Source organism: Carcharodon carcharias, chromosome 16 (genome assembly GCF_017639515.1).
Source record: "Carcharodon carcharias isolate sCarCar2 chromosome 16, sCarCar2.pri, whole genome shotgun sequence".
In the NCBI taxonomy this organism is placed as follows: Eukaryota; Metazoa; Chordata; class Chondrichthyes; order Lamniformes; family Lamnidae; genus Carcharodon; species Carcharodon carcharias.
Window position 1 is genome coordinate 99,999,000 of NC_054482.1, and position 19,133 is coordinate 100,018,132.

The 19,133-nt window shown below is 46.1% G+C and overlaps 1 protein-coding gene across 1 annotated transcript in view; it reads left to right on the forward strand.

Annotated features, from left to right (window-relative positions):
* Window positions 1-19,133, forward strand: part of abca4b (ATP-binding cassette, sub-family A (ABC1), member 4b) — a 124,659-nt gene that overhangs the window by 61,147 nt on the left and 44,379 nt on the right. The window contains exons 26-28 of the mRNA XM_041208269.1: window positions 4,488-4,527; window positions 6,671-6,751; window positions 11,976-12,265. Coding sequence (XP_041064203.1) covers window positions 4,488-4,527; window positions 6,671-6,751; window positions 11,976-12,265 — 411 coding nt within the window. The remainder of the gene's footprint in view (window positions 1-4,487; window positions 4,528-6,670; window positions 6,752-11,975; window positions 12,266-19,133) is intronic.

The window sequence follows — 19,133 nt, forward strand, 5'->3', positions numbered from 1 at the left end:
TGACAAGGTCCCTCATGGCCGACTGGTACAGAAGGTAAAGTCGCACAGGATCAGAGGTGAGCTGGCAAGATAGATACAGAATTGGCTTGGTCATAGAAGACAGAGGGTAGCAGTGGAAGGGTGCTTTTCTGAATGGAGAGCTGTGACTAGTGGAGTTCCACAGGGATCAGTGCTGGAACCTTTGCTGGTTGTAGTATACATAAATGATTTGGAGGAAAATGTAACTGGGCTAATTAGTAAGTTTGCAGACGACTCTAAGGTTGGAGGAGTTGCAGATAGTGAAGAGGATTGTCAAAGGATACAACGGGATATAGATCGGTTGGAGACTTGGACGGAGAAATGGCAGCTGGAGTTTAATCGGGACAAATGTGAGGTAATGCATTTTGGAAGGTCTAATACAGGCAGGAATTATATAGTAAATGGAACAACCCTTAAGTGCATTGACGGGCAGAGGGATCTGGGTGTACAGGTCCACAGGTCACTGCAAGTGGCAACACAGGTGGATAATGTAGTCAGGAAGGCATATGGCATGTTTGCCTTCATTGGCAGGGGTATTGAGTATAAAAACTGTGAAGTCGTGCTGCAGCTGTATAGAACCTTGGTTAGGCCACACTTGGAATATTGCATGCAATTCTGGTTGCCACATTACCAGAAGGATATGGAGGCGTTGAAGAGGGTGCAGAGGAGGTTTACCAGGATGCTGCCTGGTCTGGAAGTTATTAGCTATGAGGAGAGGTTGGAGAAACTCAGATTGTTCTCACTAGAGCGACGGAGATTGAGGGGTGACTTGATAGAAGTTTACAAAATTATGAGTGGCATGTACAGAGTAGATAGTCAGAAGCTTTTTCCCAGGGTGGAAGAGTCAATTACTAGGGGACATAGATTTAAGGTGAGAGGAGAAAACTATAGAGGAGATGTGCGGGGCAAGTTTTTTATGCCGAGGGTAGTGAGTGTCTGGAATTTGCTGCGAGAGGAGGTGGTGGAAGCAGGTACGATAGTGGTGTTTAAGAGGCAGCTTGACAAGTACATGAATAGGATGGGAATAGAGGGATACGGACCCCGGAAGTGCAAGATGTTTTAGTTGACGGGCAATATGATCAGCGCAGGCTTGGAGGTCTAAAGGGCCTGTTCCTGTGCTGTACTTTTCTTTGTTCTTTGTTCTTTAACTGCCAGGTTTTACATAGCAGCCAGGACACTTGGCCCTGGCACTCACCGCTATGAGAAAAATCCCACTGGTGGTGAGAGGAGGCTCTTAAGTGGCCATTAATTGGCCAATTAAGGGCCTCGATTGACACATGGTCAAGCAGGCTGCCTGACTCCTCCTCCCTCCATGGGTAAAATCCCAGTGGCTGTGGGTATGCGCAGTTGCCATGGCACCCAACTTTATGCCTCCCGTCTGCTAAACTGCCTCTGGTGGCGGTTGCAGAGTTCTGGCCACTGTGTGGATATTAACATACAAACATATAACACATTTGTGTGCAATCCTGTTTCGGACTTTTTTAACAGGGACATCACAAAGTTCAAATGAAATTGGTTCATGTGTCTACTGGACAAAGGAATTCCATATAGACATGATAGGCCTCTATGCAGTGCTATGCTGAGAGAAATTTCCAGGCAGAAGTCTTGGGCAATACTAACTTGTGATGTTCTCATTCGCACACCATGGCCAAAATTCTATACCTGCCCCTTCCCCAGCCCTGGGAGTGGGCTGGTAGGTGGGGGTTGGTGAAGGTGTCATAAAATCATGTGGGATGACAAGGGTTGGCCGGGGGGGTTGGGTGGGGAGGGGAGGGGGGGATGCGGGGGGCAGGGGGCAGTGGGCTCATTGTCTGACCACCTCTGCTCATATTTTACTAGCAGTGAGGTAGGTGTCAGGTGGCCTGCTCACCCTTGGGCCAGCTAATGGCCATTCAAGGACCTCTTCCTGCTGCCACTGATATTTTATGAGTTGCGGGGGTGCCTGCAGCTTTGGGGTTGAGGGGGTTTGCGAGAGGTCCCTCCTGATCGGGCATCCTGTGCCCATAAAGGGCACCTCAGCACCTCACTGAAGAAAGGTCTGTCTGCCTCCCCACCCCCTCCCCCCTCCCGCACTTAATGACCACCTTGCCTCCCCCCGCCTGGCTTCTAGATCAACACCTCTCACCGAGGCCTGCCTGACTGGCTGCAGTGAACCTGCTGCACTTACCCGCTTCTCCCACCTCTGTCACTGGGGCTTGGTTCAGGACAGGTTGGCCACCGCTCCTGGTGAAAGTTTTAAGCAGTGTAGTTGTATCGTTACCTACAATGTCATCTGAGTAGCACCTAATTCATTGATAAGCCATTAATTGTGCAACAAATGTTGTATCCACAGAAAGACACAGTTAGTTTCCCTTCTTGTCGTCAATTCTTTATACCAATGCAAGGAGTGTCCTGAGGATACATTCTCCTCACAAGTGTTCTCATAAAGAACAAACTGAAGGCTCACAACTCAGTTGGGGAATCACTGGATTTACAACCAGCAGCAATGCGTTGAAAAGAGCTGTCCACATTTAGGGCTTGAATTCCCATAGGAATTCTCCCCCTTGTCCACCATGACCTTGGTGAATGATCTACAGAATCCCTGGCGTAATGGCGTAAACAGGATTTGGGGGCCATTTAAATTCCCAGCGACATAGCAGGACAAACAATATTGATTCAGTTGCCTGTTCCACAGCCTGCCAAGCTTCCCTTTCCCGGGAATGTCTAACTGTTCCAATGCAGGATGTCGAAATGATCCTTTTTGTCTGGGTTTCCCATGGATTAAGTAATGGCGGGTGTGCAGGGGAACTTCCACAGAGATCAATGGTGTTACTGTTTTATATTAGTCTGCTAGGTCACTGTTGTGTACTTATCATAGTGCAAATTGACCAGTGTGACAGCATTGCTTCTTGTGAAATGCAATAATATAATTCTGCTTTGCAGCAGCTGTGTGAATGTATCACTTCAGATAGGAACAATCAATGTGAATGTTGGACTTCACATTTATTGGACATTGGCCCTGTTTGGAATTTAGAAGTGTTAACCATTTAAAGATATTACTTGTATTCCTGTATGGCTTGTGTAGATTAGGACTGAACTCCCTTGCATAAAGGGTGATCTAATCAAGGTGCTAAACATGAGTAAAGGAGTTGAGGGTAGGTAGAGAGAAGCTATTTTCTCTAGTGGGGGATTCCAGATCATGGGGTATAACCTTAAAGTTAGGGGCAGTCCATTCATAGAATCTGTCGCCTCACTGGGGATAGTGCTCTGTAATATCAATCCCCTCTGCTCCCTGAGCCGCAACAAATGTGAAAAGTTAAACCAAACCACCAGTTTGCCCCACTTCTACCTAATTGTTTAATTTAGATTAACAGAAAACGTGCACCAGGTTTGTAAACCTAATAAGTAAATAACTGTTTATTGAACAAACCGCCATTGACCAGTGGCAAAAGAAAGAAATATGAATAGCTAATTTCTAACTCTATAACCTATAGTCTACCCCTTCTTAAATCCCTATCCACACACATTGAAGACACATAAGACACACTAAAGCATAGATCTTCAGGGTGGGATAAAACAGTTCAATAGCATCAATTCCAGAGTACAGATTCAATGGGTTGATTTTGATCGATGCGTTCCAAATGCCTTTCAGTTCTTGTTGATGATGCGAGGTGGCCTTCCAGCACTTGCAGCATTTAGTTCACTGGCTGAGCACTTGCCATTCAATGTCTCTAACAGTGATTTTTTCCCTTTTGCCTCTTGACAGGGGTTTTCAGAAAGAGAGCAGGTTATAGAGATAGGAGAAGAAAAGCTAGCTAGCTATTATTGTGGAATTACTAGAATCTTCCACACACAGGAAAAAGAGGTTTTAGGTCTTGTTCCTTTCAGGCTAGGAGTTATCCAGTTACATTGCTTCTCACACAAAACCTGGTCACCTGGTCAGAAACCACTTAAAACGCTGTTGTCAGGCAGCTCCCTTGGTCCCTTCTGGTACCATTCTGTCTTTCATGGCACACTCTGTTCCAGGATTGCAACATTGTATAAATCTCTCATCCTGTTCCAGTGGACATGTCTTTCAACCTGCAGCCATTGTAATTCTAATCCACAGTCCAACAGAAAATAAGAAGATATGTTCTTTACAACAGTCCAATAGAAATAATAAGTTATGTTCCTTACAAATCCTAAAATCTTAAAGCACAGATGGAGGCCAGTACTAAATTGACTGGATACAATTTGCTTTGCATAGTCAAATAGCACTTCAAATATCATCATAATCAGCATGATTCCAGGCTGCCACTTTATTGTTGAGAGAGCAGAGTTAAAATAACTAGGCATCTAATGTCTAAACTTGCCTGGTGCTTGTCCCTGCGCCTTATTGTGAGATCAGTGTTGAGTATTTTCCTTCTGCGTAATGTTTTTAAATGATACTTGCTTTGTGAAAGATCCTGAGAGGTGCCTATAATTCAATGCCATTGTTGGTTCATTTTCAGATATTCTTAAAGGCTACTGAAGATCCTTTGCACAGAACAGGTAAACAAGCATGCCCGAGAATTCGGAATGTGTGATTCATGTGGAACATGTTGGGTATAGAGGTTGTGCTTCTGGTGGAAGTTTAAATACGGATAAATAATGAAAAATCTTGCATTTATATAGCAGCCTCAGGACCAGTGTTCCTTCTAAGGTGCACGGCTACACAGCAACCCTGTAGTTCCCCTGCAGGCCGTGCACATGTTGGCCCCTTTAAATTACCACCCTTCAAGGCCATGTTAAAAAAAAATTTAAAGGGGCCACGCACTTACAAAAAAATCACTCCCGTATCCCAAAAAAATCATCAGAGGGAGCATTGCTTAGGACATCGCGAGCGATTCACAGGCAGTGAAGTACTTTTGAAAAATAATCATCATAGTAATATTAGAAAATGCAACGCCGATGGTTCCCACAAGTAGCAAGGAACTAAATGAACAGATCATCTGCTTTACTGATATCGGCCAGGACACTCGGAGAACTCCCAGTCTTCAAATAGTCTTGTGAAATTATTTATCTCCACGTGAGAGGGCAAACAGGGCCTGTGTTTAATGCTTCATCTGAAAGACCTCACCTCAGACAGTGCAGCACTCCCTCAGTACTGCACAGAAATGTCAACCTAGACTGTGAGTGGAGTATGGCTTGAAACCATTACCTTATTACTACAAGAGTGATTCCACTGAGCCAACTCTGATACCTTGCTCTGATCATGCGGACCATATTTTATCTTTTGACAGTGAAGTGTAAGCTTACAAATTTATCCAATATAGCCTAGTATATCCAATGCAATGTTGAAAATTAACAGAAGTAGAAATTTGCATCTTTTTTACTGTTAATTAGTTTTTGCTGAACAGAATACGAACATACGAACAAGGAGCAGGAGTAGTAGGCCATTCAGCCCTTCGAGCCTGCTCCACCATTTAATAAGAGCGTGACTGATCTGATAATAACCTCAAATCTGCATCCTGCCTACCCCGATAACCTATCAGCCCCTTGCTTACCAAGAACCTATCCACCTCTGCCTTAAAAATATTCAAAGACTCTGCTTCCACTGCCTTATCAGGAAGAGAGTTCCAAAGACTCAACGACCCTCTGAGAGAAAAGATTTCTCCTCATCTCAGTTTTAAATGAGCGACCCTTTATTTTTAAACAGTGACCCCTAGATCTAGATTCTCCCACAAGAGAAAACATCCTCTCCACATCCACCCTGTCGAGACCCCTCAGGATCTTATATGTATAAAGGCTCTGTGTCATCGCACAGCCATTGGGAGAACATACATGTGTAGCAAAAGAAATAGTCAGGAACAGACGATGGTTTTGCTTTTCATGGTGTTTTAGATGATTGTAGAACCCTAAATTTAACCGTATCTCTACAATGGAATATGTTGCACTGAATCAGCCCTAACCATCAAAAATCCTGGAGATTATATATAACTGGCTGGACCTTGCTGGATAAATAACAATGCATTATTTATGCACAAATCAGTGAGAAATTTTAGGGAGTCGAGGTGGATTTACTGGTCGATATATGTGATTCCTCTATTTGTTTCACACAAACAGCCTCTTGCCCTTAGGCTCCCGGTTACTTTCAATAACTTGCTGGTTTTGCAAATTAATTGCTCATTAATCTCACCACTGCAACTTAAGTCTGATAATTAGCAGCATAAGTACTTTTTAATGGTGTGATGATTGTTACTACAATGCCAAGCAATCTCCCTGGCCCAGAAATTGAACAATTTAAACTATGATGTCTCTTTCAGTCAGATAAATTACAAGACTTTGAAAATGTCAGATTAAAAAAAAACACTTTTATGTTGTGTCTTTTTTTTCCTCTCGATCCAATCCTTCTTTCCTTCTCTTTCTTTCTTTCAGTATCTTATTTATGGCAACTCTAATACACTCTCCTTCTCAGTTATTCCTGTGTATCTTCCTTAATCTTTCATTTGCATTGATTGAGGAGATAGAGCAAGGGCCCAATGCCCTTGCGTTGTTCCCAACAAATTACAGGGCAGCAAAATATCTAACTAATGGGGAATTCCGTGAGATGACCCCTCCAGCAAGATCTGGCCCAAAGGTCAAGATTTTATTCAAGTTACTAATAACCTCTTTAATCATTGCTCTTTTCTTTGTTAATCATGATCTTTGCAAGACTGTCTGATACCAAGAAAATCAGAAGCAGGCCTTAGAGAGGAACACAAGGCAACAGTTGTCAACATTGAGACTAACAATGGTGAGCATGAAGGAAATTCTAATCATTCAGTCTCTTGGGTCTACATTAAGACATAAACTGCCAGACCGTAGCTTAGGTGAGAATGTATCAGGATCTTCTGTGGCAATAGGTTTATCCCAAAATATGAATCCTGAATAATCCTTTCCTTCAATATCCCATTTTATTGCAGATTTCATTTTTAATTTACATGCAGATCCCTGACACTAATGTGCTTACAATGGGCCGAATGGCCTCCTTCTGTGCTGTAACAATTCTATGATTCAGTTCCATGTGTTAACGTTCTTGGTCCTATTGCTTCTGTTCCCTTACATTTGCAAATTTCCATTATTTCTGGTCAATTTGTTTGATCGAATATCCTTCTTTCACAAGATGCTGCATTGTAATGGCGGCTATCTGACTAAACCGGCTGCACCTGCATAAACTTATAAATCTACAGTAATCCATTAATTAATGATGATATCACCACTGAATTTTAACTAAGAAATCACATTCTTGATTCAATATGCAGATTGACTTAGTTTTTTAAGTTCCCATTTTGGTTATCGACATTTCTGATCCTGCCCTTTGAACTTAATTCCTGACACTATCAGTGACAGAAACCAGAGCAGCAGTTCAAAAGTCAATGCAACACGTATACAAACATTACAGTTCCAAAACCTCTGGCCTGACTACAAAAAAAAAACAAATCCCTTTATAATAAATCGCGTTAAGAATGTGATTCCTCCCCCCCCACCCCCCACCACCACAGGAAAGATTCTTTAAAACTGCCCTACTGACAGGGAACAAAAAGTAATTATGGGACATTAAATTTAATAACTTCCACATTATTAATGCAGAAGCTAATCTCTACTTCTTTGGATTTTGGCCTCCAAGCTTAAAAACCCGCAAAGTTTACTTCAAAGGATAAAATACCAACAGTTGGAATAAGCACTTTGCCAGCAGTAGATGATGCCTATTGCCAACATGCAGCAGTCTATATCCATGACAAAAATAGCAGGCTATTCACTACACCAGTGTACAGCTCACCAAATGTCACCAAGAAAGGGCACAATTATCCAACCCATTAGATGAAGCATTCTTATTAAAACATCAATGAGTTGAGTTTAAAATTACTAGGTTAGCTAAAGCCCGATTGTTGTCCTATTAATGAGTTTCTGGGCGTATTTAGTCTTGACGCTGTGGTGCGGCTCCCATTCTGTCTGGTAGCCTACGTGGGTACTTGTGCAACATAGGCTGAACTTTCCTGGTCCCCATGATGGTGGGCCTGGCATCAGGGGCAGCCACATCGGGACAGCTCCTCAACACCTTCCCAACACCAGGGAAGATTCTCAGTGGAATAGAATTGGATGAGGCAGGCAGCCACTTAACACGGTTAAGACCCCAATTAGGGGCACTTTTGCAGCCTCACTGGTATTTTGCCACCAACAGAGCTGCCCCCTCACCATGAGCAGAGGCTTCCAGCTCAATAGAGGAGGCCTGCTGGAGCCAGAGGTTTCATGCTCCATTGACAGATCAGCGGGACAGATCTGGCCCCATTTGCGGGCCCCAGCATTTCCCTCAGAGGATTTCCCCCTCACACTAAGGGGCCCAGCAGCTTTGGCCCTGATACTTTTTTATTTGCATCCAAGCCTCTGAGGGTGCGTCCATGTTGAAGTACCTTCCCATCCCTGAGCTGCCTCAGCAGCGCCCACCTCACTAAAGGTAATCAAAACGCCAGAGCCGTCACTAACTGGGCCCTCTGATTGGCCTGGCAGCACTGAGGGCCAGCTTGCCATCCTTAATGGCGAGTGTGGAGGTAGCCAATTAGGAGGAAGATTGCACTGCCAGTTTCAGAAGTGCGGAGCTTGGGACCCCTATTTGGTACCAACATCAGGGTTCCGAAACCCCTGAGAAAAATGAGCCCACGGTGTTGAATCCAATAAGAAGTGTGTAGCTGCAGTGGTGATGTAATGATGCCAATGCTCCTGTGAACTGTTCCACAGGGCATTGATTTTTTCCTCTGTCAATTATCCATCTTCTCCTAAGACTAATAATTCAGCCTAGGTACTGTTACATTGGTACCAGGCATCCCTTGGCTTTGCCCAAGTGGCCATTATTCATGTATTGACTATTTGATTATGGCCCAAACCTAATGCCCACACATATGCACTTCTCCTCCTCCAGGTACCATGCCCTAAGAGGACATTGACAACCCTGGACTTTCATTGGCTTGGTCCATGGTTATGCTTATGCATATCGGAAGGACTTACGGGCTGGTAATCAACCTGTTTGGCCATGCTATGAACTCATCTTCCATAGCCATCAAGTCCTGAAGTGGGACTTGAACTTGGAGCATCTGGCCCAGAGATAGGGACCTTACCATTGTCCCACAAGACCTCAGGCACTTGTAGCAGGGGTTAAATTCGATAGTGTTGAGGAGTGAGAAGCCTGGCAGATCTTTATTTTTCTCCCCTTTTTAATCCAAAGTCTACGGCAGTGAAGGTATTGCCGCTCTGACTGAGATGAGCTACATCAGTGTGGTGCAGGAATCAGTCTTTCCTAATGTTTATGGCTCAATTTCTCTGTGAATGAACTTGCTGAGCCATCAGGCAAGGCGTGTCTGCTCTTTAATCCTTATCCACGACTCTTTACCACAGCAAGAATACCCTCTCATCATCAACCAGAAAATAATCATTTCAAAAACGTCTGGTGCAGAAGACACTTTTAAGTCATCGTCAAGTTAAACAGAAGAACAAAAGGGTTATGGAACAAGGATGTCTCATTGATGTGAAGATGTGTAATTACATTTGCATCTAATTATTAGGCTGCCAGATGCATACTTGCATGGAATCATAAAATAACTTGTTTGGTAGCCTGCAAATGTAATTACATTGAAACATGATTTCAAAACTCCAAAGGGGAAGGAATACTTTTGATACAAAGCACATTCCCTTTTAATATTAAATTGTTGATTTTCGCTTGGTAGTACAGAACTTGAATATTGCTGAGAAGAGAGACATGTTGCCAAAGCTTTTTGTTAATTGTAGTCAACTTGTCAACCAATCAGCACCCTTTTCTTCTGTAGTATAAATTGTTGTAATCATTTGACATTTGGCATCCTTGTCCTGATGAGTCCAAAATGAAAAGCTTCAGCAACATGTATTTCTTTTCTCCTGTAGTATAAATTGTTGTGATTAGTTGAAATTTGGCATCCTTGTCCTGATGAGTCCAAAATGAAAAACTTCAGGAACATGTATCCCTTTTCATTACTATTCATTGGCATCTTTATTCTGCTATTGATACTCTTTAGACAATGACATGTTTATATAGAGTTACCCCTCATTTGCCCAGGATGCTCCTATTAATTCACAAAGTAGGCATGGGCAAAGAAAGCCATTTAAGTAATAATAGCTCAGCCAACCAGAAGGAACATCCAGTCTTCCCCACCACAGCATTGAAATGATTCCAGAGTACTTTCACTACCCTCTATGAGATGTTTATTTGGAAAAACCTCCCAACGACAGTCCCAAATTAACTTATTACCGATTTAAACCCTTGTCCCATGGTTACCATTTAGTTTGAAACAGTGTTTCAGACTTATTGTTTCTGCCTTTTTTTATTTGCTACCTTATACACCTTTCAGTTACCTCATTTCAAAGCCTAAAATTTCTAGCTTTTCCACATACCTCAGTGGAGAGTGCCATAGCTCTTTTCTGCTTTGTTTCCTTTGTACACTTCACCAATTTCCATTGAGTTTCTGAATCCTAAGTTTTTAATTGCATTAAAAGCTGTACAATTGGTACCATCCTAAAAAAAGTAGCATCCGTTTCAACCTTCAGATAAGTTCTCATCCATTCCCAGGTTTTAGCATGAACCCTCAATGCATTAAAGTGAAATATGAGTGTTTTGTGTGGAATTTTTTAACACCTGTTGGATGTTGGAGGCTTTAATTTGTAATAGGGCTGTCCATGGCTGACTGGACTGTACATGATCCACTGAGCTATCGCCTCCTAACAAGAGCCTAAATAGATTTATCATCTGATGTCCTCATACCATCACCATTCTGGTTACATTCAACATCTCCTAAAGGCAATCGAAAAGCAGAATATTGCAGATGCTGGAAATCTCAGAACTAAGCTTCTTACATTTTTATTTTGCCTTCTACACCTACATTGCTACACTTCTGGCCTATTGCACATACCCAATTTCCTTCACTGTGCCTTCAGATATCTGGGCCCTGGAATTTTCTCCCTACTCTTCTCTGCTTCTCTCTCTCTCACGGCTTCTCTCTTGCTCTCGCTCCTTCTTTAAGACCGTTCTTAAAAGAAACCCTTTTGACCAAGCTTTTGGTCACCTGTCCTAATGTCAACTTAAGTGGCTCAGCGACATGTTTTGTCTGCCAATGCTCCTGTGACATGCCTCAAGCTGTTTTACTATGTTAAAGGTGCTATATAAATGCAAGTTGCTGCTGATGTCCACTCCCACAGCCATAAAGGATAGCCAGGATTTACCAAATACTTAGTCGTTTCAAGAAATAATTTCAAGAGGGAAATGGGATAAACTGGTGGGGGAGCTGGGAAATGCAGGTCAAATAGGTTTTCAAAATGTGTCTATTAGGAAGGGAGAGAGGAAGTGATGTAAAGGAGCAGAGGGAAAGAGTTCCGGTGGACTGAAAGCAAAATACTGCAGAAGCTGGAAATCTGAAATAAAAACAGGAAATGCTGGAAAATCTCAGCAGGTCTGGCAGCATCTGTGAGCAGAGAAACAGAGTTGACGTTTCGAGTCCGTATGACTCTTCTTCGGACGTGGTGAGTTTTCCCGGCACTTTCTGTTTTTATTTCAGAATCCCAGTGAGTTGGTTAAAAAGGCTGTGAGTTCTGCTACCAATGGTAGAATGGGAGAGGTGGGGTGCTGAGGGCTACACAGCAGGCCAAGACTGAGATAATGAAGGGTTCAGAGAAGGGCAGGAGGATGGAGGAGGCCAGGGAAAGTCTGTGAAAGGGTTTAAAGATCAGAAACAAAATTTTAAATCCATCAATTGAGGGATAGCGAGCCAATGTAAATTGGAAAACTGGAAAATGAACTAATGAAGGACAAGAGACAGATATTCGCTGTTCTGTATTCATCCCTAATTTATATTGTTCAATTTATCAAATAATAAGACTAAGCCTCATAAATAAAGACAATATATTCCCAATATTTTGGTCAAAAGGTTAAATGCCAGTAATATTTTAAATCTATTCAGCACCCAAAGAGGCTTCCAAGAATGGACAGGAATCGGAGAAAGGACAAGGTAGTGAAAGGAAACCATCTGCTGCTGAGGGAAAATCAAATGGAGAGCCAGCGGCAGAAAGTACAGATCCAGCCTCTGCTGGGCCTCCTGACCCCACAATCGACAACCAGGACCTGGGTGGAAACGATGGGAAAGGCTCCAGGCAGATTAAAGGTTCAGACCTGATCAAACAACAGTTCAAGGCATTGTTTATCAAAAGATTCAACCATGCTATTCGCAGTCAGAAGGATTTCTTGGCACAGGTACAATGAAAACTATCAGCCCCACACTGATCTAAGCTGTTCCCAGAATGTGCTTTTGCCTTCAGCTAAATGTACAGCATTTGTAATGTGTTGTAACTTAACAAATGAAGACTGCAGTAGCTTCCAGTCGTGCAAAATATTACAGAGGGCCCTGACCTTTGTAAACAGAAAGCGCATGTCCATGCTTTGCATCTTTTGCAATTAAACAAAAGCTTGGGGGACAGCCATTCCCATGTTCATTCCCCATTGACCAATCAGTCGACCTGCCTAGTTTGAATTTAAACATAAGTTTGGCAGTTAACTGTTCTCTGGTGCAGTCTCCATAACAACGCCTCTACCAATCAGAGTCCATTTGCCAACCATGCAGCACTCTTCTCATGCTGTATTAATTGCTGTTCCCTTTAGAATTTGTATTCTTATAAATCTGTCCTGATAAGTGCAAGATGAAAAACATTGGCAACATGTCTTTTTTTTCACCAATACAAAAAAATTACTTCGTTTAAATTGAACCCCCACCCGTCCCCAACCCTTGCCCTCACTCCACCACAGGGTCCCAAGTTTCCCTTTTCACCCCCAAAAGCACTCACTGGAGTTAAGTTGCAACCCTATATTCCTTCAGTTCTGGCCTGTTGGGCAAGCCTGATTTCAGTCACTCCACCATAGGTGGCCATGCTTTCAGCTTCCTAGACCTTAACCCCTGGGATTCCCTCAAACTCACTGGGTGGAAATTAAACTCCGTGGCAATGGGCCCCTCCACCGGTTGGAAAGTCAGTGGCAAGTCCAGTTTGGCCATTCCTGGATGCCCCAACCCAATTTGAATGCTAATCGGACACTTAGCTGGTTGACGACAGGATCCTTGGCATCTTCAGGGGGGATGGCCCGCCTCCAAGACCAGCCAATCAGAGGTCAGCAGCTTTTTAGTACTAGCAGTGTGACCAGGAGAGGTGTGCACTTAGTGGCCACTCATTTGGCTTCTTACAGGCTTCAGTTGACATCTGGGTGGGAAGGCCATCTTTGGCCCTTCCTGCTCCGGACCTAATTGGGGGGGAGTCAGAAAGGCGAGGAAGTGTCCATTCTGCATCTTCCTCATTATAAGGAACACCCCAGTCTCCTAGCCTGCCCCACAAGCACTTGGTCATCTGACCTAATGTCTGCTTGTGTGGCTTAGTGTTAAATCTTGTCTGATAACGCTCCTGTGAAGCACCTTGGTATGGTTAACTAATGTTAAAGGTGCTATATAAATGCAGGGTTTTGTTGTTGATGATTACACTTTGTTAGCTGCAAAGCATTTTGGGACACCCTGAGGTTGTAAAAGGTGCTATAGAAATGAAAATCTTCTTTTTCCTTTCCTTTTAATTCGTCTGTCTCAGTCTGAATCCAGTAAATAAATTCTGAAGAGCCTTTAGACATCCAATTAGGGAACATTCAGATTGGCAGTGACTTTGGAACTAGTCCCAACTCATGCCAACTATTCTCCCGAGTTGCCTAATAGAAGGATCATACTGACCCTCTGAAATACCACTATTGTAGGATAGAAGTACCTTTCTTATAAAACATCCTTTATTTCACACTGAAAGCTGTCTACCTATCTTTGCATCACATTACATATTGGGCAGAATCTTCTGGATAGCGGAGGGGGCTGAGTGGGAGCGGGCGCTGGTGGGCGTAGATCGGATCACAGCTCGCGATTGGGTCCGCGCTGCCATTTTACGTGGGCGGGCCAATTAATGCCCACCCAGTGTACTTCATGACTCCCGTGCAGGAGTGGGTGGGCAGTGGTGGGCACGCTCAGCCTGCCTGGTCCAATGGCGACCCGGCGGCCTGTATAAAGGAAGGCCTGACAGCCTTGGAAAGGCTGCTCGCAATGGCTGGGTGAAGGGCTCTGCAGAGGGGTAATGGAGGTTATGCAAGTCCAGACAGGGTAGGCTAGGCCGGAGGGTAGGGTGGGGGGGCGAGTGCGCCCCTCATTTTTCCGATGACTGCCTTGCTGCCCTCCTTGAGGAGGTGGCAACACGGCAGGAGGTGCTGGTTCCCCAGGATGGGAGGAGGAGGCCCCCCCCACATGGCGAAACATGCCTAGGAGGAGGTGGCGGAGGTGGTGAGCTCCCACAACATGGTGCGGTGCACCTGGATCCAGTGTCGCAAGCGCTTCAATAACTTGTTGCGCTCAGGAAGGGTGAGGACAATGTTGGCTTTGGTCACTTAGCCCAGCAGGTAGGCTTTCCCCCCTGCTGCTCGCCAACCCCCACCCAAGTCGAGTGTAGTGACTGCATTGAATCAGTGACGGCACCTGTCCTTTGCTGGGTGGGCCAGCAGATATTGCCCATACCGAGGTCACCCTGAGAGGTGGTGAAGAGATGGGTTCTGCCCCGCAGCATGTGGTACACTGACACCCACATTACTGTTTTGGGGGCAACCTGGAGGAGCTGCACCTAGGCGCAGTGCTGGAACTCCAGGACATGTCCAAGTCAGTGTGATGACCTGCTGGGAGGGGAGCTACAAGGTGGCGTTGGCACCGAACCATCTGCTGCCCTCTGCGCTCCACGTGCTTGCGCCTCCTTGCTATGGAAGGATATACCGTCTGGTGCCTAATGTGATATAGGCAGCATTTAGCCAAGGGTGGGGTGGGTTGTGGAGAACAGGCCCAGCATCTTTTTGAGAGTGTTTGGCAGCAGCGGAGTGAGGAGGCACTGGAAGCCTGATGTGTCCCACTCTGGTTGGGGTGGGCCGTGCACAAAGAGAGTCCATGTACAATTTGCACAAATCAATGCTCTTCTCTCATTTTCAGGAGAAGAATACTCATAGCATGGCAGAGCGGGTGAGGACTGGTGGTGCCAGGCGCAGTTAGCTATTCTCAGCCAGTTTGAGCAGGAGGCCCTGGATTTGGCGAGGTGCCATGCGACCACTGGTGTCGGTGAGGTCGGGCGCCACGGCCAGGTATGTTTGCCCAGCAGTGAGGTCACCATTGTTCTCCCAGTAGCCACGACAGTGCTGAATGTTAAGTGATTTAATTTTGCAACATGGCTTGACTATTGCTTATGGAAGGATGAGTACATAATGATCCGGGGGACAGGGATGCACTTTGTCATTGTCTCCACGTTAACTGATCCAATGTCCTTGTTCTTCCTTTCAGCATCAGTGGAGCAGGGCCAGGAGGAGGAGCAGCAAAGACCCCCTCTCACACCTGAGGACCCTGAAGTCTCACCAGCGTCACACCCATCTCTGCCAGGCAGGCACCAGCGCTGATACTAGCACCTTGGTGGGAATTAGAACATCGGCTAGTGTCCTGGGGCACGGCAGTGAGGGCATTTCACAGTCGCTGGAGGAGCTGGCAGAGTCAGAGAGTGCCCATGGCGCTAGCAGTAGGAGGACTGCAGGGGACCAGGAACATGCTCAGTCGGTGCCTGATGATGTACCTCTGGAGTTGTCCACAATGCAGCAGGGGCAGGAAATGCGGCTGGGTGTGTGGGAGCATCTGGGGGAGATACATGAGGCTGTGCCTGGCTTGGTCTCCGTGGTGGAGAATTCTATGCGGACAATCGCCGAAGCAAAGAGCCTCATGTCCGAGCGCCATGTGTCCTGCATGGAGAGTGGCGACTCTTGAAAAGAGGCTCCTCCAGGAGGACAATCAGGTCTTCCTGGGAATGCGCTCTGACCAGCAAGCCCTCACATCGGCATTGACCTCAGCTGGTCAGTGCCAGTGTGGGAGATGGTGTGGGCACCAAGTTTCCCAGCTCGGTGCCCATCCATCCATGGTGAGCAGGGAGATCTGAAGCAACCTCACGTCAGTGCAGCAGCTGCCTGTCGTCTTTGTGGCCACCTCTCACGGCATTCCGGATGAGGGCACCAGCTCCTCCGCCCCTCTCCCAGTGACCGTATCATCTGGTGAGGCTGTGATGACTGGGGAGATGCCAGCTGTGGAACTGGCAGCTCCCTCCCAGGCGGGGCCAGCACAGGCTTCACGGGCCAGAGGACAACCACCAAGGTCATCGAGGCCAACAGGACAGCAGAGTCAGCAGACTGGCTCAGATGCCACTCCGAGTGACGGGGCTGCACCAAGATGTAGCACCTGGAAACATAAACATAAGGTACCTTAGGCACACCATGGGTTTATCACTGGTGCTTTTATGTTGGCTCAAGATGAGGTCTTTGTGATTTGCTTTGAATTGGAAAACCCTTATCATTTTGTTTCATAAAGTTTCTTTGCCATTGATATTAAATTCAGACATGTCACCATGGCTGAGGTTGCCTCTTTTCTTCTGCATGTGTGTGGTTTCCAAAAATGTTAGGAGTGCTTTGTGGGACATTCAGCTTTATTAACCAGGCCTTTAGTTTGGCACTGAGTATGGAGCCTACAGCCCAGGCTTGTCCTGGAGGTCCATATATGTTGTGCTAGCTGAAGGTTCATTGGATTGAAGCCTCCCGTGTGTCCCTGCCTCCATGTGGTATGCCCAGGTCAGCGTCTACCCCCTCAGCATTTCCCTGTGTGTGTTCATCTTCGAACTCACTGCTGGACTCATCGTGTGCAGCCGCAGCCACTGCATTGATATCTTCATCATCCACTGCGTCCCCCCTTTCCAGCGCCAGATTGTGGAGAGTGCAGCATGCAACCACTATCACCGATACACGATCTGGGGGATAATGGAGTGCGTCCTGTGTGGTTCAGGCATTGGGAGTGCATCTTGAGAAGACCGATGGTTCTCTCCACCACAGCCCTTGTGGTGTCCTGGCTCCTATTGTACCGCTGCTCAGCTTCTGTTCTTGGATGGTGGAGAGGCGTCATGAGCCACCTTCTGAGGGATAGCCCTTGTCACACAGCAGCCAACCATCCAGCCGGGCTGGAGCACTGAAGAGCCCCAGCACCTGGGAGTGTCTGAGGATGTAGGTGTCGTAGGAGCTGTCTGGGTACCTTGTACAGACTTGTAGAGTCAGCATCCTGTGATCACACACTATCTGCACCTTCATGGAGTGGAAGCCCTTCCTGTTGACGAAGGAACCAGGCTCACCTGCAGATGCCTTGAAGGCCACATGTGTACAGTCTATAGCACCCTGGACACAGGAGAAGCAATGGCCGTGAAGCCTCTGGCTCGCTCTGTCTGGCTTGCCTTTAGTGGAGAGTTCAGCTCGCATTCCCAGGCTATGGGAAGGCTCCCTGAAACCTGATTCCTCACTGCAGCGGTAGAAGATAAAAGTCAGTGTGCGCCTGAACAGAGCATCTGTGACCTGCTTGACACAAGTGTGGACAGCTGATTGGGAGACACCGCAAAGATCACCCACTGACCCCTGGAAGGAGCCAGAGGCACAGGAGTTGAGGGCAGCTGTGACCTTTAGAGCCACTGGCATGGGGTGTCCATCCACACAGTTAGGGGAGATCTCAGGGCCTATCATCTGACAGATATAGTTGACTGCCTCCTTTGAGAGTTGGAGCCTCCTTTTGCATTGGACCTCAGGCATATTGAGATAGCTGCTTCTCCGCCTGCAAACCCTGGCAGCAGGATAGTGACATCTTCTGCAGCCCCTTCCATTTTGGACTACCTCTTGGCCCTGCGCCCCTTGTGCCTGCGCCTGTCCTCCCAAAGGCGGCTCCCCTGGAGGCTGAATGAGCACTCCTGGCCTCCTCCCACTTCTAGCCCTCCCCTCCTCCTCAGAGGAGCTGCCTCCAGTGGAGAGTTCAGCTCCCATTCACAGGCTATGGGAAGGCTCTCTGAAACCTGCAGGCCCAAAAAAGATTCCTCACTGCAGAGTGCTGACCTAAAGGTTAAGAGTCCAGACAAAGCAGCTGGTATGTGTTTTGAAGTATTGCAGATCACACAGGCAAGTTTCAACAAATTTGAAACATCAGTACTTGAGAGATCACACTCGCGACCCCACTGAGCCCCTTTATCCACCCGTGGATGAGGTTCCTACAAATGTGTCCTACCCGCCTGCCTGTTGCGCTGACTGGAAGATCGCACGGACGCTGAAAAATTAGCATCGATTTGTGAGTCAAGGGCCTTAAGTGGCTCTTAATTAATAGCCGGCACGCAGCAGATATCATCGCGCGTTCACCCAACAAAATATCACGGAGGTGCACAGTGACATCAGGGTCCTCACCTGACATCACCGCACATCATTTTACACCCGCCCCAGCACACCAATGGGAAAATTCTGCCCATTGAAGTGAGCTTCTTAAAATCCAGAGACATTTCCTGATGTCCCGCTGTGATTCTCAGAAGTGAGGACAGCCACATTTACTATTCTGAATCATCTTGAGTTCGGGGAATGGCCTGACGCCTGTGATTGGCCCCTGACCACAATTTCACGCTGGCCAATTCACAGCCTGCCAGCATGAAGCATGCGCTGGGTTGGGGGCAGGAGGAGGGAGGGTGCTGAAGTCAGTGCGGGCGCAGGGGAGCACTCACAGAAAGCTCCCTGAGGCAGAGAGTTGCCTCAAGGAGCTGAAGACTGCAAAATTATCAAATAAAGATTTTTAAATCCAGTAAAAAATGTTCACACAGCACAGTCACCTGAGAACAGACATTGTAAAAATTCTGTGCACAGTTTTTTTTTTAATTTAATGACGGAAACCTCATCCCACACTTGGATGAGGTTTCCTGAAAAATGCAAAGGCCGCCTGGCCAATTCGTCCACCCACCAATTGTAACGTTAGAGGGGCAGCGTAAAATCCCAGTTAACAGCGCCGTTAACTGTAACGTTAGACAGGCAGCGTAAAATCCCAGTTAACTGCGTCGTTAACTGTAATGTTAGACGGGCAGTGTAAAATCCCAGCTAACTGCGCCGTTAACTGTAACGTTAGACGGGCAGCATAAAATCCCAGTTAACTGCGCTGTTAACTGTAACGTTAGACGGGCAGCGTAAAATCCCAGTT